This window comes from Arachis hypogaea, chromosome 15 (genome assembly GCF_003086295.3).
Source record: "Arachis hypogaea cultivar Tifrunner chromosome 15, arahy.Tifrunner.gnm2.J5K5, whole genome shotgun sequence".
Lineage (NCBI taxonomy): Eukaryota > Viridiplantae > Streptophyta > Magnoliopsida > Fabales > Fabaceae > Arachis > Arachis hypogaea.
Genome location: NC_092050.1, coordinates 141,044,531 through 141,069,761, shown reverse-complemented (window position 1 = coordinate 141,069,761; position 25,231 = coordinate 141,044,531). Strand labels below are relative to the sequence as shown.

The window sequence follows — 25,231 nt, the reverse complement described above, 5'->3', positions numbered from 1 at the left end:
CCTGCCTCATGGCAAAACCCTTCGCCCGGCTATATTGTTCATAGAAATGGGATGCCTCATCAGGGTTATTGAATTCCATTTCCAATATCTCTGCGCCACTGTACATGACTGGTTCAGAGATGTCATTATCTTCTTCATCGCAATCCTCCAGCGGTTCTCCCTCTTGCTCTTCCGCTTCCATTTCAAGATCTCTAGCGAGCTTTCCTGCAAAATGCAAGCACACCATGAAATCCCTTACTACTCTATTTCAACCACACGATAAACTCAAATAAATACCAATTTAAATTTGTTGCAATAATTCTATCACTTCAATTCGATTATTTCTATCATATACAATGAAGAGAAAAGGATTATTTTCAGTCGCACAAAAAAAAAAAATTTTTGTTCCCACACGCTCCTTATTAACTTATTACTAGTTACCAATCCTAATGATTGCATTTACATATATTAATAAAAAATGTGATACAATATTTTCAATATTATATATTTATGTTTAATGATCTTTCTTTGAATGTCATCGAATGGTATTCATCTATTGTATTTTAATGGTAATAAAAGAAAATTCTACACATAAATGGTGGTTCCATTATATGGTGTTTCATAGGCAATTATAACACAAAGATTGGCTACTAATGAGTACATGCAAATTAACACAAAATTATTCATACCAATGTGTTGCAATGCCATTCACCACTTCCATCAAGGCCACCTACTGGCTCAACACCTCCAATCTCAAATTCCGGCACTGTTCCGCTACATGACTCCATTTCGAACATCACTACCCCATGGCCATCCCCCAAGTTGTTTCACTGAGAATCACATTCAACAATACTAAACAAATCAAGCCAAAAGAGTGAAAATCACAAGAAAATTGTGGTCCAAATTATTAAATTCAAAGAGTGAAAATATTTTTTAGTTAAGTGGGTTCACACTTTTAACTAATATCTTGGAGACTCACTTGCATAGAATAATGCATATTTATTTCATTTATACATTAATTTATTTTCATCGTCAATGTTGATCACACAAGTAACTAACATTCTTGTAATATATTCCAACTCATCATTTTGAAATTACAACAGTTTTTTATTTTACACACCAAACAGTACATATGAATTTAGCCTGCAACAGGAACTTTCATAGTTATTTATAATTTATTTTAAATACTGATATTATATGGTAAAGAGTTGTAGACAAGAGGGATAAGATATAAGTTTTCATTCAGCTGTGAACTGATATTAACTTGATTAATGAACTAAAATCACTAATTTTTTAGAATTCTAAGTCATATATCCAAAGAAGAATCTTAAACTATAGTTCCGAAAGATAATTTATCTGAATTCATATAAACAAAACTGAACATGAGTGATTATGATATTCCTAAAATATATATCAACTGTATTTTAGTGACATATGACTATTTCTAATTCCTCATACAAAATCCATAAAAAGATAAAGGAAAAAAATCATTACAACTTCAAACTAAAGTACTCAAGATCTAAGTACCCAAACTTATCCACTTAATTGAACAATAGCAATATAGAGTTTTGGAACATTTATTTTCATGAGTATAAATAAATTTGTTACAACTTTCCAAAGAGACAATAATAGAGGAAACGAGGGAAAGGGAAGCAGGGCATATATAAATGTAATTGGAATGTCACTATACGGCATTCCACAATAATCAACTTGTGTTTAACCCTCTTTTATTTGTTTGTATCTTTCATATACAACTTGAGTACCACAATGTTAATCTTTTTATTTGCTTCTCTATACAAGCAAATGTATAATAAAGAAGGGTCGAATATGACATTCATGCTGGACCACTTATATTGTGATGCTTACTACAAAGTACTCAGTACTCATAAACATATTACATATACATATTTATCCAAATGGCATTGGTAGGTTAGGCTATGGAGTCGAAGTCACTCCAATTCATGGGATACAACCCACACTCCAACAACAAACAACGATAATTATCAATACCAAATTTTCTCACCTCTTGTAGAAGCAACAACATGCTGGCTTATTTCGACACTCACCTGCCATTTCCTTCGCCACCGACGACACACACCTCCGTCATGTTGCGGCAACCGACAACTTCACCCCAACTCTTTTTCAGATGCTTTTTCACAACACTAACACCACTTTTCCTGCCTCCTGCCCTGCCAATTACAACCCTTTTACCTCCAACAATTACTCCGGGCCGACACACACCTCCGTCGTGTTGAGGCAACAACTCACGCCACCACCTTAGGTCCTTCTCAGAGTCTTAGTCACACCACTGTTTTCCAGCCTCCTCTTCTGCCTAATATAACTGTTGGACCTCTAACAATAATTCAGGGCAACAACTAAATGGCTCAGGCCCACGCCCTCCATCATTCATTGCAGAAACGACTTCAACAAAATAGGAATTTACCAATAGCCTAGAGCTGGTTATTCTTGTCAATTGATTAAGAGATATAGGGTTATTTTTGCCATTTCATCCTTTACTACATGACAAAATTTAGCAGCCTACCTTTTCGTACCCTGAACACCGTGTTTCGATACTTTTGTCCGGAACACTAGATAATTTTCCAATAATATATATTAATTAATTTACTTTCATCCTTTGTGTATGAATGAAATTTAGTAATTTAATTTTATCTTTTGATCATGCTAGTTATGTTGACAGATACCTCTTTTTCAAAAAAACTTTTCATATCAACTTTAATTTGGTTGCAGGAAATATGCTGATAGAATTCAACACTCTATGTGTTACTCACCTCACCACATAGACATGGATTCTGAAATGAACTCAAGTGAGTATCATATTATCTTGTTTGGAATCTATATTACTTGTCCTGTTCATATGACTTGTTCTGTGCTCATTCTTTCATTAGTCACTAAAATAACCATTTTCAATTTTTTTTAGTTCCAAGAAGTTGTGCGAATGCTAGATCTCTTAGGAGACAACTGATGGAAGAGCAAGAGCAGGCTTTAGAACTAGTAGAAATGTAAAGGAGACGTTTGGTAGCGTTGCAATTTGCCCAAAATTTTCTGTCTACTTCACCCCATTTTCGCTTCTCCACGAATGGAACGAGAGTTTCAGAAGGTATGTAGTAGTAATATGAATTGCATTTATTTATTATGAATACATTCTTTGTATCATTTTTTATAAGGCTATTTACATTTTTCAGATCATTTCAATTTCAACATTCATCCTCAAAAATCTTTCAAAAACACACACAGAAAAAAATATAGAGTTTAAATAGCTCAAGGCCAAAGACATCAACTTTCTTTTGATACACTGTACAGTACCAAGTAGCTTTGAAGTTTAATCAAAATCTCTGGCTTTTAAGATGAAGGTAGAAGCAGGAGGATTATAAGTTATTAGTAGGACTATCTATTATATTATGCATAGTTTTCAACCATATTGTATCCTTGTCTAAACTCTGGCCAACTAGACGGCTACCCATAATGCAGTTCAACAACAATTTTAACCTCTGTAGAATTAATTTGTTGCTGTAACAACAATGGCATTTAACGAGAATAAGGGATTAGGGTTTATTCTCTTTAGGATTAAGTGTATGTTTGGATTTAGGTTGGACAAATTGGAGTTTAAATAAAAGTGATTTTGTAGAATTAATTTTGAGTAAAAGTGAGTTTGTGCCAACAGAATTTATATTTGGTAATTTTTACTAAAATTGATTTTGATAAAATAAATATTATTTGGATAATATGAGTTAAAATCACTTCTAGATAAATAATTAATTAATTACTAAAAAAATATAATATTAAATTATAATATTATTTTTTTAAGTATATTTAATTTTTTTATATTTTTTTAGTATTTTTTATATAGTATTTTTTTTATAATACTCTATTTTAGTATATTATAATTTTTTATTATTATAATAAAAATTAATATTTATTTATGAAATTAAAAATAACATATAAAAATTGATAATTTTTTAAATATTTTTTTATAGTAAAAATTAATATTTATTTATTAAATAAAAAAATATATAAAATAACATATTTTAGTACTCTTTTTAAGTACTCTTAATAATCTTATTTTTATTAATATTTTAGGTTCTAATTTTTCAAAAGTTATATTTTTATTATTATTTATAATTAATTTTTTATTTAATTTATCATTTCTAATAGGAACAATAATACATATTATAAAAAATTAAAATAGTAAACAGTACATAAAAATTAGAATAATTGTTTTAATATTCTCAGTATTTATTTTTAAAAAATTATGAAAAAATCAATAATAACTAGCAATAAACCTAAATGTAAGTTGAGTAAAGTAACAAGTTTCTAACACAAATATTACTTTCCTTTGAAAAAATCCTAGCAGAGAAAGAGTACGTACTCCATACTCAAGGAGAATGAGAGAAAGAGATAGCGGGGGTGAGCGGTTGAGGGTGAAACACGGTGAGAAAGATGGCCATGCCATCGGAAGAGACAAGGGGGAGAGCGTGGGTGTGTGTATATCCGGTGTTAAGGAGGGTTCTTCTCGAGAGGGGTTAGGAAAGCCAGCCAATGTCTCTTTTAGAGATAAAGTCATTGGTGCAGAAAAGTCTAAGGCCTTTGCATTAGTAGGGTCTTTATCTAGGGATGGTATCGCGACGACAGTGACAGGTAAGTAGGGTGATTCTCGTCCACCAAGTGTCAGTTTTACCAAGGAGGCAAAGAGCTGTCTAGCTGAACCTTATAAGGAAGCCATCGTGATCAAGGTGCTGGATAAGCATTATGGCTACACGGCTCTCATGCATAAGCTTCGGATAGTATGACGCATCAAAGGAGGTTTGATTTGTTGGATGTGGGGTTTGGATATTTTTTGGTTAAATTTGATATTGCTGCAGATAGTGAGAAAGTCATTCTTGGTGGTCCGTGGTTGATAGAGGCTCACTATGTTGCAGTAAAGCCATGAGATGTGGATTTTAGGCCATGCGAAAAATTCTTTGGATCAACGCTGGTATAGATTCGAGTCTCGGAACTTCCAATTTGGTGCTACCAGGAACAAGCAATGCTGCGAATTGCTTCTGCAATAGGGATTCCGGTGAAAGTAGATTTGGCTACTAAGCTTGCAGAAAGAGAAAAATATGTCCGAGCTTGTGTTCAAATTAATCTTGAGTTGCATGTAATCAAACATATTATAGTGGAGGGTGTGACTTATGAAGTGGAGTACGAGAGTTTACAGTTGATTTGTGCTACTTATGCACGGTATGTGCATGATAAATCGTTGTGCATGGAGAAAGAGTCCTTGGAAGGAAACAGAAATTCTTTTGGTGATGGAAAAAATAATGAAGCCCCGACACTAGTGCCACATAACAATCATGAGATTCAAAAAGAGGCTGAATCAGAAGCTCGTGATTTGGGTGAGAATCCTCGTAATTTGGGTGAGAAATTAGGAGTTGTTAAAGGGAAGGATGTGGTTACGGAATCATTAGCTCCTCACGTGCCTGATGGTCATGTTAATGAGGCATGCATGGATGATGGAGAGGGCTGGCAACAAGTGCTGCGTAAGAGAAAATTCACAATGGGCCAGTCATCAGGTTTGAAGGACCAAGATGGAAAGCAGCAAGTTTGGTTCGAGAAGGGTTCCAAGGCCCAATTTGCATGGTGATGGAGGCAAATCAATTGGCATTAGGATGGAGAAGCGAGAAAAACATGAAATTGCGCCATCTCCATCGCGCAGAACTCCTGCACGTCGTGGAATTTCTCTACGGAAGCGTCCTCGGCCTTCCTCCTTGCAGAACTCGCCAGTTGATAAAAATGGTGGCACAACGGAGGAAACCTTAGTAGATGGGAGCATGGCAGGTGCAGTGTCAGGGGGTCCGAAGGTGGCAATTATTGAGGATCAGAGTATGCCAGTACCGCAGGACAAACCACCTATTGAGGTTGGTGATTCTGTTTAGAGTTTATGTTCTTATTTATTCTGTCCCTATTATTTATGGACAGTTTAAATATGATTGTTTGGAATATTAGGGCTGCTTCTAATAAGTTAGCCCTGGTGCATTGTAAGGAACTTGTTAGGAAATTTAGACCTGTTTTCTTTATTGTGGTTGAAACTCACTCCCCTTTTCAGCATTTAAAATTATTTTGAGAAAGGTTGGGGTATCACTCTGTTGGTATAGTAGAAGCAGAGGGGCATAAGGGAGGTATTTGGTTTCTATCCTCTATGAAGGGTGTTTGTTGTAAGTTCATTGATGTTTTTGATCAGGGTGTTACTGTTGAGGTTCACTTTGATAATTTAATTTGGAGGTGTAGTGGTATTTATGGCAGTCCTCAATTTAATAAAAGGGTTCTCCTTTGGGATTATCTTGTTGCACAATCCATGGTTTTTCAAGGACCTTGGATTGTTCTTGGTGATTTTAATGAAGTCAAATTTTCTCATGAATCTAAGGGCTGTCAATTTTCTCATCAAAGAGCAGACATATTTGCTACTTCATTAGGGGATAGTGGTTTGTTTGATCTGAAGACTATTGGGAGGCGGTTTTCTTGGTACAGGAGGGTGAAAAATTATGTTGACGTGGCAAAAAAGCTTGATTGAGTCTTTATAAATAGTAGTTGGTTAACTATCTTTCCAGAGGCTTATGCAAAAGTTTTAAATAGGCTTCAGTCTGATCATTGCCCTATTCTGGTGCGTTGTAAAGGTCGTCCTCAGCCTAAAGGGAATCGACCTTTCCGATTTGTTGCTGCTTGGGCTACTCATCCTGGGTATAGGGATATTGTGAACTAGTTATGGTGGTCTGGTAATAGAGAAATTCATGGCAAGCTTTCGGAAGTACAGAAGAATTTACTAGAGTTTAACTCGAAGGTATTTGGTAACATTTTTGTTAAGAAATATGAATTAGAGCAGCAGATTAATTATTTACAAAAGCGTTTGGAGGTGGTGGATAGTATTTATTTGCGTCAGAAAGAGCAACAATTGCTTGATGATTATAATAATACTCTAGTGCAAGAAGAGCTCCTATTGTTCCAAAAGTCCAGAGAGCAGTGGGTAAGGTTCGGGGATAGGAATACAAGATTCTTTCATATTCAAACTCTTGCGCGAAGGAAGCATAATAAGATTCATGGCCTTTTTCTCAAGGATGGAGTGTGGAAAACTGATCCAGAGGTTATGAGTCAAGAAGCAGAGTCTTTCTATAAAAGCTTATTCTGTCATTTGGATGATGTTGATTTGGGTTGCCTTGGTGATGTGCCTCTTCCTTCTCTGAATGAGGAAGCTTGCAATAATCTTACGGCACCGGTTACTATGGAGGAAGTCAAAACAGCTGTTTTTCACATGAACTCTTTTAAAGCTCCGGGTCCTGATGGGTTTCAATCTTTCTTCTTCAAAGAATATTGGGAGATCATTGGTCTTGATGTTTGGAAGATGGTTAAGCAGGCATTCTCCGGTGTTACTATTGATCCGAGAATGTTGGAGACTTTACTGGTTCTCATTCCAAAGGTTGAATCACCGGTATCTATGAAAGATTTCAGGCCGATTAGTCTCTGCAATGTAGTTTACAAGATCATCACGAAGGTCCTTGTTAATAGGCTTCATCCTCATCTTGCGGAGATTGTTGGCCCGTTTCAAGGAGGATTTATTCCGGGACAAGAAACTCCTGACAACATCATTGTTGCTCAAGAAGTCCTCCACTTTATGAAGAAGACTAAATCAAAGAAAGGCACACTGGCCTTTAAGATTGATCTGGAGAAAGCTTATGACAGAGTTGACTGGAGGTTTTTAGCTCATACCCTTAGGAGCTTTGGTTTTCCTATTCCTACACTTAATTTGATTATGAATTGTGTCACTGTTTCTTCCTTATCTATTCTTTGGAATGTGAGTCGTTTGAATGGCTTTACTCCTAGCCGAGGTCTTAGACAAGGAGACCCTATGTCACCCTATCTTTTTGTGTTGTGTATGGAGCGATTGACATGCTTTATTAGTCATCAGGTTGATTTGGGCTTGTGGGAGCCGGTTGCTATTTCTAGAGGGGGACCAAGAATATCCCACTTAATGTTTGCGGATGACTTGTTTCTATTCTGTAAAGCTACAAAGAGGCAAGTGCAAAATGTGATGTTGGTTTTAGAGACTTTTTGCAAAGCATCTGGGATGAAGATTAATGTGGAGAAGTCTAAAGCGCTTTGCTCCAAAAATGTCTCTGCAACAAGGAAAGAGGTTTTCACTGGGGTATCCTCTATCAGATTTGTCCAGGACTTTGGCAAGTATCTTGGAGTTACCCTTAGCCATTCTAGGGTGACTCGCTCAGCTTTCAATGGTGTCCTGGATAAGATTCGGAGTAGGCTAGCAAGCTGGAAAGGGAGTTTACTCAATCGGGCTGCTAGAATCTGCTTGGTTAATTCTGTTGCCGCTGCTATTCTCACGTACCAGATGCAGGTCTCTATTTTTCCCAAAAGAATCATTAGTAAATTGGAGTCTATGATGAGGAATTTTCTTTGGAAAGGACAAGTTGATGGAAGAGGATTGAATCTTGTTAGTTGGAAGGTACTGGTTACTCCAAAAAAATATGGAGGTTTGGGGATTAGAGATCCTTATTGTGTAAATATTGCTCTTCTTGGAAAGCTAGTTTGGACTTTTTTCCAGCAGCCAAACAAGCTATGGGTCGTTGGATGCCAAATACCGATCATCTCTATATGACTGTTTTAGTTATCCTAAGAACAATGACTCTCCCATTTGGAGGTGTCTTTGCAAGGCTTAAAAAGTGTTGAAGGATGGGTTTGCTTGGTGTATTGGAGATTTGAACCAGAATTTTTGGTTTTCTAGCTGGAGGAGAGAAGGACGTTATCTAATGAGATGGATTATGTTCACATTTCTGATTCGAATCTCCGGATACATGATATTTGGTCGGTTGGTAGGTGGCATTTGGATACTCTTTATTCTCATTTATCTCAAAATCTGAAAGATAATATTCTCTCTTACAATCCAGATGAACAAGCAGGTCCGGAAGTGGGTTGGTATTGGAGTGGGTCTGCTGCCAAAGTCTATGACTCACGCAATGGTTACTTGTGGTTGTGTAAACAGCTGTTTGGTTGGGAGGAGCGGGAGAATTGACTTTGGCTTTGGCGTCAGCTTGTTCCGGAAAAGCATAAGTTTTTGGCTTGGTTGTGTCTTAAGGAGGCTCTTTCTACTGCAAGTTTTCACTTTAGAAGAGGGATGTCGTCATCGGATAGGTGTCCAAGATGTCTTTCTAGCCAGGAATTGGTTTTACATTGTATTCGGAATTGTCCAAAAGCTCAGCTTGTCTGGCATAGGTTGGATATTTCTTGTCATCCTTTGGATTTGAAGAACTGGTTCTTGTATCATAGCAGAGAGCATCCGTTCAAGTTCTTTTCAAGACTTTGGTGGATATGGCGAGCAAGGAATAATGACATCTTTAATCCCCATGAAACTTGGCCTCCGAAAAAAGTGATTTGTCTAGCATTAACTTCAGAAAAGGAGCTTAGGAATATTTTTGAATTACAACGTATGTTCCTTCCCTCTACTCTAAATGGTTTTTGGAATCCCCCATCCATTGGTACTTTTAAGATTAATTGTGATGCTAGTTATTTTGGTTCGGGTGATAGTGTTGATTTTGCTTGTGTTATTAGAGATTGTAATGGGAGCTGGCAAAGGGGGTGTTTGGGAATGATTGGGAGTAATAGTATTCTTCAAGGAGAATTATTTGCTATTTGGAGAGGATATCTCTTAGCTTGGGATGTGGGTCAACGAGATGTTATTTGTGAGACGGATTGTGTGGAAGCATTTAATCTTGTTACTCAAGATGATTTTGGGTTTATTGATCCACTGATGCTCAAAATAAGAGATATCATGCATTGGAATTGGCGTGTTGACTTTCGTTTGATTATGAGAGATGCAAATACGGTGGCAGATACTATGGCAAAGATGGCGATGAAGTTACAACTTTTGCATGTGGAGCTTCTTTCACCTTGGGAGGAGTTTAAGAATAGTCTTAAACGGGACTGTCCCTCTATTTAAACAGTTCCTTGTTTTGTTTGTTTTGTTTTTCTTTGTTTAATTTATTTCAGTCACAAAAAAAAACGTAAGTTGAGTAAACGCATAAACTATAATTTCTTGCTTCTAGTAAACGAGTTTTTGGGATGCAGAATCACATTGGCGTTTAGAGAAGAAAAATTGCCAAACATTAAAGAACAGCGTTCAAAGCATTGAAACGCACTTTTATCCTCTCCAACGTGTTTCACAAACACACTCTAATTTGACAAAAATTTTTAAACATATCTTGTCATTAGCCATTCTGCACCAACCTGTCATGCTGATATGACACATTAACGGCCACATAAGCAAGATTTAACGTCGTTACTGACGGAATAAACGGAGGGGATGGAAGAACTAACGTGACCATTTTTAAATCTTTTGGGGACAAGTCTAATTAATTTTACTTTTTGAAAATTAATTTAGAGATCGGATACTTTTTCAGAGACCAATTTAAGTATTTATTCAAAGAGAAAATATATCTTTTCAATTTGCTTTTTTTAATTAATGTTATAAAATAGACTTATATTAAATTATCTTTATATAAAATTAATAATTAAAATTTGTTAGATAATAATTTAGTTAAATTTATTAAATTATTTAATAATTTTTAAATATTATTTTTATATAAAAATATTTACACGTATGTTGTTGTCTATAAAATATAATTTTTATCGGTATTTTTTAAGTGAAATAAAAGAAGTAAAGAAAATGTGATATAATAAAAGGCTATTGCTATGTTAATGAAAATTTTTTTTTTCTTCACATGATGAACTGAGATAGCATACTCTAGAGTGATACATTTACCTGGCTCAAGATTCGGTGGTCTATGAACTTTTGGACTACTTAGTGGTCCAAGTAGAAAACATATTTTTGGAATTTTTTTATCAATTGTTACGTAGTCCTTGAACTAATTTTAATTACAAATCAACCCCATATATTTTATTTAATTATAAAAATAGTTTTTTATTTTATAAATTATTATTTTATCAATTATCTATTATATTTATTAACAATCAAATACAAAAATAACAACCAATTATATCCTCTATTCATCCTAATAATTTCAATTGATTAAAAAATTAACTTTGATCTCGTTACGTTCGTCCATGGCTTCCAAATCGTGTTTCCTTAAAATTCAATCGATTGGTTTTTCAAAACAATCGATTGAAAATTGTAAGGTAGAATGGTAAAAAGTTTAAACCAATCGATTGTTTATACTTTCCAATCGAATGAATGCCTCAAAGCAATCAATTGTTGTTGTTACTCAATTGATTGAATTCACGAAAACAACATGGATTTGCCAAATACAATCGATTGAAAAGTAATGACATTGAAGTTTTAGCCAAATTCAATCGATTGGTAATGTAATCCAATCGATTGGTAATGGAATATCCATCTACTCAATCAATTGCTAATGTTCTCATTTTTTAGAATTCTGTAGGATTTTGAACAGTTTATTCTATTCTACCCTCATAAATCACAAATAGGTTGTACAAATCCTCATTAATCCATTTTTTTTTTCAATCACCATGATCAGGATCTTATTATCTTCTTGCACCAATATCAATGTATTAACATAAGAACAATTTTTATCACTTAACTTAAATCATTGATCCTGTAGTTTGGTCTAGTTTGGACGAAGAAAATATATTTCTACTAGTATTAATTAAATCTGTGATACTACATGACGAAATTAAAGCCATGGACGAACGTAACGAGATCAAAGTTAATTTTTTAATCAATTGAAATTATTAGGATGAATGGAGGATATAATTGGTTGTTATTTTTGTATTTGATTGTTAATAAATATAATAGATAATTGATAAAATAATAATTTATAAAATAAAAAATTATTTTTATAATTAAATAAAATATATGGGGTTAATTTGTAATTAAAATTAGTTCAAAGACTATGGGTGTGTTTGGGAAACTCGTTAGAAGGGAAGAAGTACGTTTAGACTTCTTGAAAGCTTCAACTTTTGGTTTGGCAAAATTTTTTTCTATGAACGCAGAAGTGATTCTGCTGCCAAAACCAACGTTTACAAGAAGCAACTATTTTTAGCTTCTCCGTTTTCCTAACGAGCTTTTTAGTCATGATACTAACTATTTATTTATCTTTTACCAACTTTATCCTTCATGTATGTTATTATATTATTTATAAAATTCTTGTTATTCCTATTTATATGAACTCTATTTTTTTTATTATTTATCTTTTTTATTTTTTTTCAACTGTTTGTTTGATATTATACACTTTTATAATTGTGATTTTTGTGTATTATGTTTGTTATTATCTTTTTATAATATGATTTATTGATTCTATTAGGTAAAGTAAATTAAACAAAAAATTAACTGTAAATAATAATAATAATAAAAAATTATAGCATACTAAAAAAGGAGTACTAAAAATACTAAAAATATACTATATAAAAAGATCATCAAGAATTTTTAGATTTGTTTTAATTACTATAAAGTGAATATTTAATTTTTTTTTTATTATTTTTAGTAATCTCTTTTATAATTGTAATTCTCATATACTATGTTTTAGTGTAATTTTTTATAATATAGATTATAATTCTATTAAAAAAAATTAAATAAAAAATTAATCATAGATAATAATAAAATCATAAACGTTGGATTCCAAATTAATATTAAGAATAAGATTATTGAGAGTACTAGAATAAGAGTACGATGTAAAAAAATACTAAAATAACATTCTTAGTTAATACTTAAAAAAACGTAACATATTTGATTAAATATTCTTTTATATATTTATAAAATTTATATTGTTTTATTTTTATTTAAAAATATATTTTATCTATTTTTATATGTTATTTTTATTTTAGTAAGTAAATATTAATTTTATTATAAAATTAACTAATAAGATTTATTTAAATATCTAAATTAAAATTATAGAATAATATAAAAAAATGATTTAAGTTGAGGTCTATTTTAGTAATTTTTTATCTAAAAGTGATTTTGAATGGTATAAGACAAACAATATTTATTTTACTATAATCAATTTTGATACAAAAATTACCAAACATAAATCATTTTAACACAAACTTATTTTTTATCAAAATCAAGTTTGCAAAATCAATTTTATACAAACTCTCGTTTACAAACTGTAATCCAAACACACACTATGTAGTAATTGATAAAAAAACTCCAAAAACATGTTTTCTACTTGGATTACTAAGTGGTCCAAAGGTTCCTCGACCACCGAATCGTGTGTCCATTTACCTAGTCTTCGATAGCTTTTCTGCTTCGTTACAGAAGTTTTGTTTCTTCTATAGGATAAATAATTAGTGAAGTTTTTTTACGGATGGGCCTCAGAGACCCTTTTTGTGTGTTTTTTTTAATTTTATTAATTATTGTTACTATATTTTTTCTCTGCTTCTTGTGAGATTTTTTTGGAATGATGTATATTAGAATCTCTTTGGGGGTTTATTTATTGGGACTTAGATTTGGTCTTCTGCAGGTTTTCATTGTATGTCTAAGACTCTAAATAATAGTAGTTATTAGATTTAGTTTGGGTAAACAGCTTAATTAAATTTTTTAAAAAAAATAGCTTAAATAATAAATAATTATATTAAAAATAATTTATAAATAAATTATTTTGTATTTGAATTTTTAATTCTAAAAGTGCTTATTTTATAGAAATGTGATAAAAAGTAGTAGTATTATGAGAGAAATCATTTTTTAAACTTCTCTATAAGCTCTTAAATATCTTCTTAGAAAGTTGCAATTTGATTTTGAAAATTGTACTTGACATTAATACTACTACTTTTCAAAAGTTAAAAGTTCAAAAAAATTATTTTTGAAGCTTCCCAAGGTCCTTAATGTTTACAAATACATTTTACAAAAAAAAAAATATTTAGAAATACATGTTGTTGAATGAAAGTTTAATTACTTTGTTAGTTTCTATAGTTTCGCAAAATTTTCAATTAGGTCTCTATACCTTTTTTTTCCTTTTAATTGGGTCCCTGCACCAATTTTTTTTTCAATTGAGTTTCTGCACCAATTTTTTTTAGTTGGGTCCCTATATAATTAAATCAATTACTACTAAGAGAGACCTAATTGAAAAAAAAATTAGTATAGAGACCCAATTAAAAGAAAAAAAAGTATAGGGACCTAATTAAAAATTTTGCGAAACTATAAGAACTAACAGAATAATTAAACCTTGAATGAATTCACATTAAAAAAATTTATTGAAATTAACAGACCTAAAGAGCAGTCATTGTTTCTTGGTAAAAAATTATTATTTAGCGTCCCTAATTTTAATGATAATAACTAATAGCTATGGAGTGCAATATTTTTTTAGGTGACAATTTTTTATTTATTTCATTCAATCTTTTCCCAATGATAAGTTGATTTGTCAATATTGTTTGATAATTTTTTTAATATAAATAAATAATTATCAAGAGGCAGAAACAAAAATTAACTTTAATTAATTGTTAGAGCATGAATATTGTCTAAGTATAAATTTTCTAATATATTCTTTCCTAGCATAATATTAAATATTTTTGGTCTTCTACTTCACTCAAAAAAATATATAGTAGAGTTGGACAAAATTTTATAAACAGGTGTATATTAAGTTATATTAGGTGTATCAGCAAAATTATGGTAAGTGTGATGTTAACTACTTCAAACATACTAATTCAGCCTCTTTTAACTTTATACTATTCAACAAATTTTTTAAATCATAAACCCTAAAATTATGTGTCGATATTATACTTTTCTAAAGATAACATATCTCTTTGTTGTTATTATTATTATATTTAATTATTTTATTAATATTTATAATTTTATCAAATTTTTAATTAGTTTTTTATATTTTAAAAGTTTGTAATTAAATCTATAGACTAGATTAAAACTTTCAGTTAGATCATCTCTTTTTTTTTATTAAAAATACTATTTATTTTAAAAGTAAATATTTTAAAATTATTAAAAATTTTTTAAATAAGATTAACCGGAGTGAGCGGGAGAGGGAGAGGGTATTACTTGGTGGTCCTTGGATGATATCTGGGTTCTATCTTGCTGTAAAGCCATGGTCACCTGAGTTTTATTTAGAGGAGGAGGTTTTTGGATCCACCATGGTATGGGTATGCTTTTACGGTTTAGGGATTCGTTACTACTATGAGAAGGCTATGTTGAGGATTGCCGCTGCGGTGGAAAAGCCAGTGAAAGTCGATGTAGCAACTAAGATGGCAGCAAGAGGGAAGTATGCGAGGGCTTGTGTGGAGATTGATTTAGGCGTTCCCATTACTCGTAGTGTTGAGGTTGATGGGAGGGTTTTGGATGTTGAATATGAAAGCCTTGAGTTGGTCTGTAATACGTGTGGTTGTTATGGGCATGTTAGTGTGGACTGTAAATTGATTAGTTCAATTTCGGTGAACATTGATGAAACAGGGGTGAATGAAGACAAGGAACAAGATCATGAGAAGATAGATCAGGTGCCATTTTCTTCTAATATTGAGAAGCCTTTTGTTTTTGGTAGTGCTACAATTGGGATAGAGAAGAATAAGGATAAGGAAGTGCATGTAATGGAAGGGGCACATGCAGGGGATACAACGTGGACCAAAGTGGAAAGAAAGGCAAAGGGCAAGAAGGTCTTTTTGGGTAGGCATGACCAGGATAAGTCCAAAAAAATTTATGTGGATAAATCTTCTAATTATGTTGCTAAAGGAGAATCTGCTATGAAAGGCATCAATGTGGTTGAATCATCTTTACACATAAGTAAGGGCAATCAAGTGCTAAAACAAGCGAGGAACTTTAAATTAGCTTCGTCAGGTTTTACCTCTGCTCAAGGTGTGACGAGTGGCAAGCAAGGACCTGGTTCAGAACGGGCAGTGGCTTATTCGCAAGGCGCGGGGACTTCTAAAACGCCATTCAAAAACAATTTAAAGAGATTAAGGCCTAATTCTCTTCAGAATTCCCTGGTTGAGAATGGGCACAGTGTGGTTACAGTGGAGACCTCACTCACTACCCTCAAATAATCTGAGGTGTGGGTCTCACTCCAAGTAATATTAATATGGATTGTGCAAACATTATAGCTTGGAATGTGAGAGGAGCTAGAAATAAGCTGGCTCGGGTGCATCTGAAACAATTGGTAAAGAATTTTCATCCGTATGTTTTTATCATTTTAGAGACTCATTGTGCTTTCCAAAAGATGGCTGTCTTTTGGAACAGATTAGGTTATACTCCTATTCATATTGAAGAAGCTCAGGGGCATAGTGGAGGTATTTGGGTGCTCTCTGCATGGCCCGGAGTATCTTGCAATGTCGTGGCAGCGAGTTCGCAAGTGGTGTGTGTTGAGTTTTCGAATGGCGGTTTCTCTTGGGTCTATGCAGCAATTTATGCAAGTTCCGTTCCTAGCATAAGGGAAGAAGCTTGGAGGGTTTTGACATATTTTTCCAGAAATTATTCAGGTCCTTTATTAGCTATTGGGGATTTTAATGAGATCCTTCTTTCATCCGAGGTTAAAGGTGGAAACTTTGTCTCTCGAAGGGCAGAGCGGTTTGGAGCTCTCCTAGATGAGTGTGGTTTGATTGATTTGGGAGCTCATGAATCTTTGTACACTTGGTTCAGGCATATGCAGGGTAATCGGTTCATCTCGAAGAGGTTGGATAGGGCTGTGGCTACTGATGCTTGGTGCTTTCGTTTTCCGAAAAGCTATGTGGAGAATTTGACGAGGATGCATTCTGACCACTGTCCCATTATGATGCGATGTCAAGGTAATGATAGAAGAGTCGGGGTAAAACCTTTTCGTTTTCAAGTAGCTTGGTCTTATCACCCAAGTTTTTCGTCAGTGGTCAGGGGTGCTTGGGACAAGGGTAGACCCAATCCTATTCGTTGCTTTTCTCAGGTCAGAGATGATACTTTGGCCTTTAACCGAGATGTATTTGGGAATATTTTTGAAAGAAAGAAGGAATTAGAGAGGCGTGTGACCAGTATCCAACAGAGAATGGAGAGAGTTGATGCTTTATCTCTTATACAGGAAAAAAGGGAGTTACAAGCTAAATATAGTAATCTGCTTATGCAAGAGGAGTTGTTTTGGTATCAAAAATCCCGAGAGCACTAGGTCAGATTTGGAGATAGGAATACTAAGTTCTTTCATATGCAAACCATTATGCGGAGGAAGCGTAACAAGGTTCAGGGGTTATTTTTGGAGGATGGAAGATGGAGTACTGATCCGCAAGAACTCGAAGAATGTGCAATTGGATTTTATAGAGATCTTTTTTGTAATGTGGAACAGGTAGAACTTGATGTGATGGGGATCAGGAATTACCTTCTTTATCTCGTGAGGCTATTGAAAGTCTCACAAGAAATGTTTCTAAAGAAGAGGTTAGGAAGGTGGTTATGGGCATGAACTCTTTTAAGGCCCTAGGTGCCGATGGTTTTCAGGCTTTTTTCTTCAAGGAATATTGAGAAGTGGTTGGTACAGATGTATGGGAACTTGTTAAGAAGGCTTTCGCTGGGTTTGATCTGGATAGTGCTCTGTTTGACACTTTGGTGGTGCTGATTCCTAAAAGTTGATAACCCGTCTTGCATGAAAGAGTTTCGTCCTATCAGCCTCTGTAATGTCATCTACAAGATTATAACTAAGGTAGTTGTGGAGAGGTTACGACCTTTTCTACAAGATATCATTGGCCCTTTGCAGGGAGGGTTTATTCTTGGAAGGGGTGCCCCAAACAATATCATTGTAGCCCAGGAAGTTCTCCATTTTATGAAGAAAACCAAATCAAAGAAAGGTGTTCTTACTTTTAAAATTGACCTAGAAAAGGCTTATGACAGGGGTGAGCTGGGAGTTTTTGGAGCAATCTCTCCTAATGTTTGGCTTTCCAGGTACTATTGTTTCTCCTATTATGAAATGTGTAAAGTCTTCCTCCCTTTCTCTAATGTGGAATGGTAACCGGTTGGATGGTTTTCAGCCAAAGAGGGGTTTGAGGCAAGGAGACCCGATGTCTCCTTATTTATTTGTTATTTGTATGGAGAGGTTGAGTTGCCTCATTACTAGGCAAGTGGAGGTTGGTAGATGAAAACCAGTGACTGTGTCTAGGGGAGGTCCTGTAATCTCCCATCTCCTTTTGCAGACGACCTTATCCTTTTTTGCAAAGCGAAGAAATCTCAAGTGCTTCATGTTTTGGACACTATGGCCACCTTTTGCAGAGCATCTGGTATGAAGGTGAATTTTGACAAATCTCGTGCTATCTGTTCTATGAATGTTTCTAGACAACGCAAGGATTTCTTCACTGGTATTTCTTCTATCCGATTTGCTAATTCTCTGGAAAAATACCTTGGTGTCCCCCTCAAGCATGGGAGAGTTACTAAAGCTGATTTTAATGATGTGGTTGATAAGCTTACTAATAGGCTAGCATCTTGGAAAGGTCGCTTCCTTAATAAAGCTGGTCGGATTTGCCTTGCTAAATCAGTTTTATCTTCTATACCTATTTATAGGATGCAAGTAAGCCTTTTTTCCATCAGGTGTGTGCTCTAACATTGATAAATTTACTAGAAGTTTTATTTGGTGTGGTAGTCATAATCACCGTAGTCTTCATTTAGCATCTTGGAGAGTTTTGACGACTCCAAAAAAGTTTGGAGGTCTTGCTTTGCGGGAGTCGCGGTTGGTCAATTTTTCTTTATTAGGAAAGCTAGTTTGACAAATTTTGATGAATCAAGAGAAACTGTGGATCAAGATTATGCTTCAGAAATACTTCCAGAATAGAAACCTATTTGCAGTTAAAGCAATGGGTTCTTCATCGTATATATGGAAGTCTATTGTGCACACAGCTTCCGTATTAAAGGAAGGGTTTCTTTGGGAAGTGGGAGATCTTTCTAAGAATTTCTGGTTTGAATCTTGGTTGCACTCTGGGCCAGTAGGAGCAAGGGTTGAATTTCTTGATATCTATGAGGCTGCTTTGACCATTGAAGATGTTTACCGTGATGGAGTTTGGCATTTGGAGAGGATTTATTCTTTTATTCCTAGGGACTTAAGGGAAGACATTCTTAGTTTAGTACATATTTCGGCTTCTGATCGTGATTTGGGTTGGAGTTGGGAGCACACTCTTTACTTTGCTAAACAAGGATATTTATGGTTAATTCGGAATAAGTTGAATTGGGATAGGAATATCAATTGGCTTTGGCTTTGGAAGGCGCGGGTCCCTGAAAAGTTGAGGCTCCTAGTGTGGCTTTGCCTTCATGATGCTGTACCAACTCAATATCTGCGTTTTCAGCGACATCTCTCCTCCTCATCCTTATGTACACGTTGCAATCAACTTCTGGAGACAATTCTTCATTGTTTTCGGGATTGTGAAGTGGTGCGATCAGTTTGGGTTTCTCTAGGTTTTTCTTATGTGTGTTTCTTTGGCTCTCAAGAGGTGCATGATTGGTTCAAGCATGGCCTCCTCAATGCAGGTTGTTCCAAATTTGCAGCTATAATATGGTCAATTTGACTAGACAGAAATATGGGTAATTTTCAGGGAGTTTTTGGATCTGCTGGGTCAATTGCATACAAGGCTCACAGGTGCATGGTGGATTTTGAATATACAACTCAGAATCGAGTGTGTTGCATCCAGGGATTAAAATCTCTGTCTTGGTCTCCGCCAGAACCTGGTGCTTGGAAGTTAAATTGTGATGAGAGTGTGAACTTGGGAGATGATTGTGCTGGTTTTGGGTGGGTAATTCGCGATAGCTCCAGTCAATGGGTAATGGGATGCTCAAGAAATTTCTTTGGATCTAGTGTCATCAAGATGGAGTTGTGGAGTATATGGAAAGGTTTGGCTTGGGCTTGGGAGGCGGGTCTTAAGCTTGTTGTCTGTGAGACAGATTGCGCAGCAGCTTTTGAGCTAGTAACTGGTTGGCAAGTTCCACTCTGGCATCTTGAAAAAGAAGTGATACAATTGATCTTTGACTTGAAGTTAAGAAGGGATTGAGATATTTGTTTTGAGCTTATCCCGAGAGAAGCTAATGTCGTGGCAGATCGGTTGGCAAAGATGGGATCTTGAGGTAGCGGAGCTGATGAGGTTCACCTTTGGCACCAGCCGCCAGAGGTGGTTTGTCCTCTCTTACTGTTAAGAACCTGATTTCTTTTCTTTTTCTTTTCTGCTCTTTTGTTTTTTACTCTTGGTTGTTCACCAAAAAATTATACAGTTGGTCCCTATACTTTTAATGAAATTGCAAATTGGTCCCTACTATGAGAGTCTTTTTTTTTGGGTCGACTACTATGAGAGTCTTTGATTCTGCCAAAATGACGTCGTATTTCCGGCACTACCACCATTAATTTCAAAAACAGCTTCACACGCCGTGTCTAGGTCCTCCACAGACCCGAGTGGTTCTGTTGCTAAAAAAGTGAGACGCTACGGAGCTTAGTTTGCGAGGGCAAGAGGGTTAGGATGGTCCCTAACAGGATCCGAATGGCGAAGGACGGGGAGGCGTTGGAGGATGAGGAGCTTCCTGCGTTCCAAAACGGTGTGTTTGAGGTTGATGGCGGTGATGGTGTTGGAGTGGTGGAGGGAAAGACGTTGATAGATCGTGAGTTCTTGGATCGATATGTGTCTATGGATAGGATCTAGAGGCATACTATGAGGGATTTGATTAGTAAGATTGAGTTGTTACTTGTTAGAGAGAAGGATTTTGTTTATGATGAGGAAAATATTTTAATTATTGATAATATAAATATAATTGGGATGAGTTGAATTGAGTTCATTCATGTTAATAATGCACATTATCGTGGTAATTTGTATAATTATTGTTAATTTTGGTTTTTACTATGTGTTAATGAATTTGGTCATCAGTAATAATTTTGACATTGTTGTTGCTAAAGTCGTATTATTGTTAAAGAAGAAGAACAAAAACGTTGAAGAGAAGAGGAGGAAAAAAAGAGAGAAGAAAAAGAAAAGGATATTATGATAAATGTACGTTTTTTTTACAATAAATATTATTGAGGACTTAATTACAAAATTATATTTTTGTACAAAAAATTAATTATAAATTTTTAAAATGTAGAGACTGATTTATAATTTTAATAAAAATATAGAGATTAGCGTTACAATTTAACCTTTAAATAACAATTAATAAATATTTAATTATAAATTTTTATTTAATATAAAAATTTAATTATAATTTTTTAAATTCTAAAAATTAAAAATTTAATAAAATTATAAATACTAACAAAATAATTAAATTTTATTGTTATTGTTGTCGTTGTTGTTGTCTGATAGATCACCATTTTTTCTCGAGCATAATGAAACCATTACTCCCCCAAGCCTTGTAATTTATTTGGTATATGCGTCCAATTCATAAAATTGATAAAAAAAAATCAACAGAACCCAAGTAAAACGGGACTGGAGTCTGGAGACCTTTCATTAGTATGGGGGGTGTTGGAAACAGAGGACTATTTCCGCAGAGTTAGCAAACTCCCTCAAACTTAGACAACAGCGAAAGTGCGAAACACTAAAATGTTGTCATCCTCAACCTCAAGGATCACTTTCATTTCTAGGTATTCTCTTCTCCAAATCCCTAATTTTGTTTCCTTCCCGTCCTCTTCATCCCTTCACTCTCATTCTGAGCCCCCATGCCTTCGTGAAGTTGATGAAGCTGTTGATTCCTTCACTCGCATGCTCTCTATGCGTCGCCCTCCATCCATCATTCAATTCACCAAGATTTTGGGATCTCTTGCCAAGACCAACCATTTCTCCACCGCCATTTCCCTTTTTCAGCAATTGCAAGCCAGGGGAATCGCTCCCGACTTATTTACTTTGAGCATCGTAATTAATTGTTGTTGCGGCATGGGTCGTATGACGCTTGCTTTCTCTGTATTGGCCAAGATTTTCAGAATGGATTATCAACCTGATACGGTAACATTGAATACACTCGTTAAAGGCCTCTTTCTCTGTGGTAGTGTTGAAAAAGCAGTGAGCTTTCATGATAGAGTGCTGGCTCATGGATTTCAGTTTAATCAAGTCACTTATGGGACCTTGATCAATGGGCTGTGTAAGACCGGACACACGTCAGCTGCTATTCAAGTGTTGAGAAAGATCCCACGGTATGGCATTGCTCCTAATGTCTTCATGTACAACGCAATTATTGATAGCCTCTGCAAGGATACACTTGTAAGTCAGGCTTTTCAATTATTTTCTGAAATGCTTGCTAAGGGAATTTCTCCTAATGTTATCACATACAGTTCTCTCATTTTTGGATTGTGTCTTATGGGTCAATATAAGGAAGCCATTGATTTGTTAAGTGATATGGTGCTTAGAAACATTACTCCTAATGTTTATACCTATAATACTTTGGTTGATGGGCTATGCAAGGAAGGAAAGATCAAAGATGCTAAGAGTGTATTGGCTGTAATGGCAAAACATGGTGTGAAACTAGATGTGGTTACTTATAACAGCTTAATGGATGGATATTGTTTGGTTAATCAGGTAAATAGGGCAAAATATATATTCAACACAATGGCCCAAATTAGAGTGTTGCCCAATGTTCGAAGTTACAGTATCATGATTAATGGCTTCTGCAAAAGTAAAATGGTCGATGAAGCCTTGAATCTCTTTGAAGAAATGCATCGCAAGAACTTGGTTCCAGGCACGGTAACTTACAGCACTCTTATTGATGGCTTGAGCAAATCAAAGAGAATCTCCCGTGCTTTGGAGCTTCTTATCGAGATGCATCATAGAGGTCAACCCGCTAATGTAGTCACTTACAGTTCATTGTTGGATGGGATGTTCAAAAACCAACAACCTAACGAGGCATTTATGTTATTCAATCAAATGAAAGAGTGTGCCATTGATCCAGATATATTCACTTACAATATACTTATAGATGGCCTATGCAAAAGTGGAAGACTTATAGATGCAAAAGAGAATTTTCAAGATCTTTCCGTTAAAGGCTATCGTCCAAATGTGAGGACATACAATATTATGATCAATGGGCTCTGCAAAGAGGGCTTGTTTGAAGAAGCATTGGCACTCTTGTCAAAAATGGAAGGCAATGGTTGCTTACCAGATGCTGTGACTTTTGAAACTATTATTCGTGCTTTGTTTGAAAAAGATGAGAATGACATGGCGGAGAAACTTCTTCGGGGAATGGTTGCTAGAGGCTTATTGAATTGATAAAAGAAGGTAAGATACATCAACTCAAATTGAAATTACATCTCATTGTTGCTGAATATGTATCATAGTTTTGTAAATTCTGTGTCTGTTGGGTCAGAGGACTTTGGCAATGCCATGACATCAATATAATTCTGTTATTCTGTTGTGCAACTTATTTTTCCGTAACTTTGTAGGTACCAAATATATATATATATATATCAAACTAATTCCTATGACTGTTTTATCATAAGTAACCATGAGCTATTGTTTATTTGATTGAATCCTATGGGAATTGTTGTAAAAGCAAATTTAAGTAGGTAATAAGGATTCATTCTTAGGCTATACAGTTTTCGCTTCCATCTTAAAAATAAACCCCCCTTCTAAAATGCATGTCCCCTCTTTTCATCAACCTAAGCAACGTCGAGTCAAAGTTAATATGGTTCAGTTATCTCAAAATTTTTGGCCATTTTCTTAATTAATGCCACTCAGTTGTATTGCTTGGAAATTGCTTCTGTTGAAAATATGTACACTACGAAGTACTTTTTCAGAGAATGTTTTTCTGTTAATTCTTAGATAAATTACCTCGTTATTTCCTGTGTAGACATTATTCTATTGTCTCTGTTTATTAGCATTTTAAAAAAAGTTACTAGCTTGGAGTTTTGTTACGTGGTGTTTGAGATGGGAATGTTAAAAGTGAAACAATATAGAATTCTATGGGGGTGTTGTTCTGATTCTTCCATGGAGTTGTTGGTTCACCGGCAATCCCTTGTGCATTACTTTCCAGAGGAAGATTCTTATTTTCGGTTGCACTTTCAGGTCCCAAATAGAAGTCCAGAGCTTCTTCTGCTGGCAGTGGAGTGGCATCAGATCGAGTGGAGGGTGGCAGAACTAGTGCGCCAGTAAATATCCTGAAGCCACGGTGTAGCAACCCTTTTTCTCCCTTGGCCAGGTAACTGAATCATCCCATTCCCCAATTTCAGTTTGTAAAATATTCTGTGCAATATCTGTACTGAATTGTTCTGGAATGAGCTGTTGGTTCCATTGCTTGTTTTTGTTTAGGAGTTGATTAACCCAAATTAGTTGTGAGTTAGTAGGAATTAACATCTGAGTAGATAATGCTTGTTGATTTTTGATCGAAGAGTCCTCCATTTACATATGGGTAAATACCAATCTACCATGTTATATGTATAAATTTAACTGGCTACACATTAATCCAAACTATGCTGAAGCTCTCTAGTGTGAATTTTCCTTTATACTTTGATTTGTATTTGGCCCCTTTGGAATCAATTGTGAGACACCAGAGTTCTTCTCAACTAATTTGGTTTCTAGTTGAACCCATACTAACTAGATTTTAAACTTCAAAAATCACTTTTCTCATGAAACTCAAACAAAAATCACTTCATCTCAAACGGATGAAATATTGCTGTTGCTATAAACTTTGCAAAGCCAATCTTTGCATTATAATTTGGTTCTTTATTTATATACTTCCATTCTAACTTTGTGTGGTGCGTGCTGCATAAAACAGTTTTAGACTTAAGCAAACAGTACTCCAAATAAACATTTGATACTGCAAAGGGAATAATTTTGCTTTATGGTGAGAGTATATGATATACAATGTGTTTTGGATATTGCAAGTTCATCAAGAGTTGTTTGAGACTCTACAGAAAGGGAAAATTTTAATATAGTTAACCAATTCTTTGTTCATTTTCACTGACATACAAAATGGGAGCTCAAGTTGAATAGTATTTTTTATTTATTTATTTATTTTCAGTTTTCGTTATGCAATCTACAATGCAGTTCTGTTCAGGTTTTACCATTTGTAGGCATAGGTAATTTAACTTTTGTTATGTCATTAAAAAGTTGCGATTCTACCTTGGAGCAGAAGAAAAATTTGATGGTGCTGGTAATTGTTGGCGATATAAATTGTGACCGCTGGCATATTTTATATTTAATATTTATTATGAAATGTAAATATAAAATTACTAATATTATATGATAATTTATTATTTATTGTTAATTTTCTAGTATTAGTTCCTGCAAGATATCATAGGTTAAGTTTCACCTAATCAATTTATAAGAAGTTATTATATTGTACATGTAACTAATTTTTTATATTATTGAATTTGAATTATATTGTTTA

General features: G+C 34.5%; 2 protein-coding genes and 1 long non-coding RNA gene across 5 annotated transcripts; 2 read left to right on the top strand and 1 right to left on the bottom strand.

Annotated features, from left to right (window-relative positions):
- LOC112750947 (uncharacterized) lies at window positions 1–2,138 on the bottom strand. The gene is made up of 3 exons (XR_003176113.3): window positions 2,003–2,138; window positions 669–809; window positions 1–204 (listed from the first exon to the last, which is right to left on the bottom strand). It is a non-coding gene; the product is annotated as an uncharacterized lncRNA (long non-coding RNA).
- LOC112750938 (uncharacterized) lies at window positions 1,858–25,231 on the top strand. Of its 3 annotated transcripts, XM_025799871.3 has the most exons (5): window positions 1,858–2,804; window positions 2,918–3,097; window positions 21,325–21,497; window positions 21,587–23,121; window positions 23,908–24,346. In XM_025799871.3, exon 4 carries the CDS (start codon window positions 21,616–21,618, stop codon window positions 23,110–23,112), a length of 1,497 nt encoding a protein of 498 aa, XP_025655656.1. In that variant the 5' UTR covers window positions 1,858–2,804; window positions 2,918–3,097; window positions 21,325–21,497; window positions 21,587–21,615; the 3' UTR covers window positions 23,113–23,121; window positions 23,908–24,346. The 3 variants fall into 3 exon arrangements, with proteins under 3 accessions (XP_025655656.1, XP_072073107.1, XP_072073106.1); XM_072217006.1 differs by lacking the exon at window positions 1,858–2,804 and having other exon boundaries at window positions 21,325–23,121; window positions 23,908–25,231; XM_072217005.1 differs by lacking the exons at window positions 1,858–2,804; window positions 2,918–3,097 and having other exon boundaries at window positions 21,193–23,121; window positions 23,908–25,231.
- Window positions 16,170–17,081, top strand: LOC112749071 (uncharacterized). Its single transcript, XM_025797337.1, has one exon. It carries the CDS (start codon window positions 16,170–16,172, stop codon window positions 17,079–17,081), a length of 912 nt encoding a protein of 303 aa, XP_025653122.1.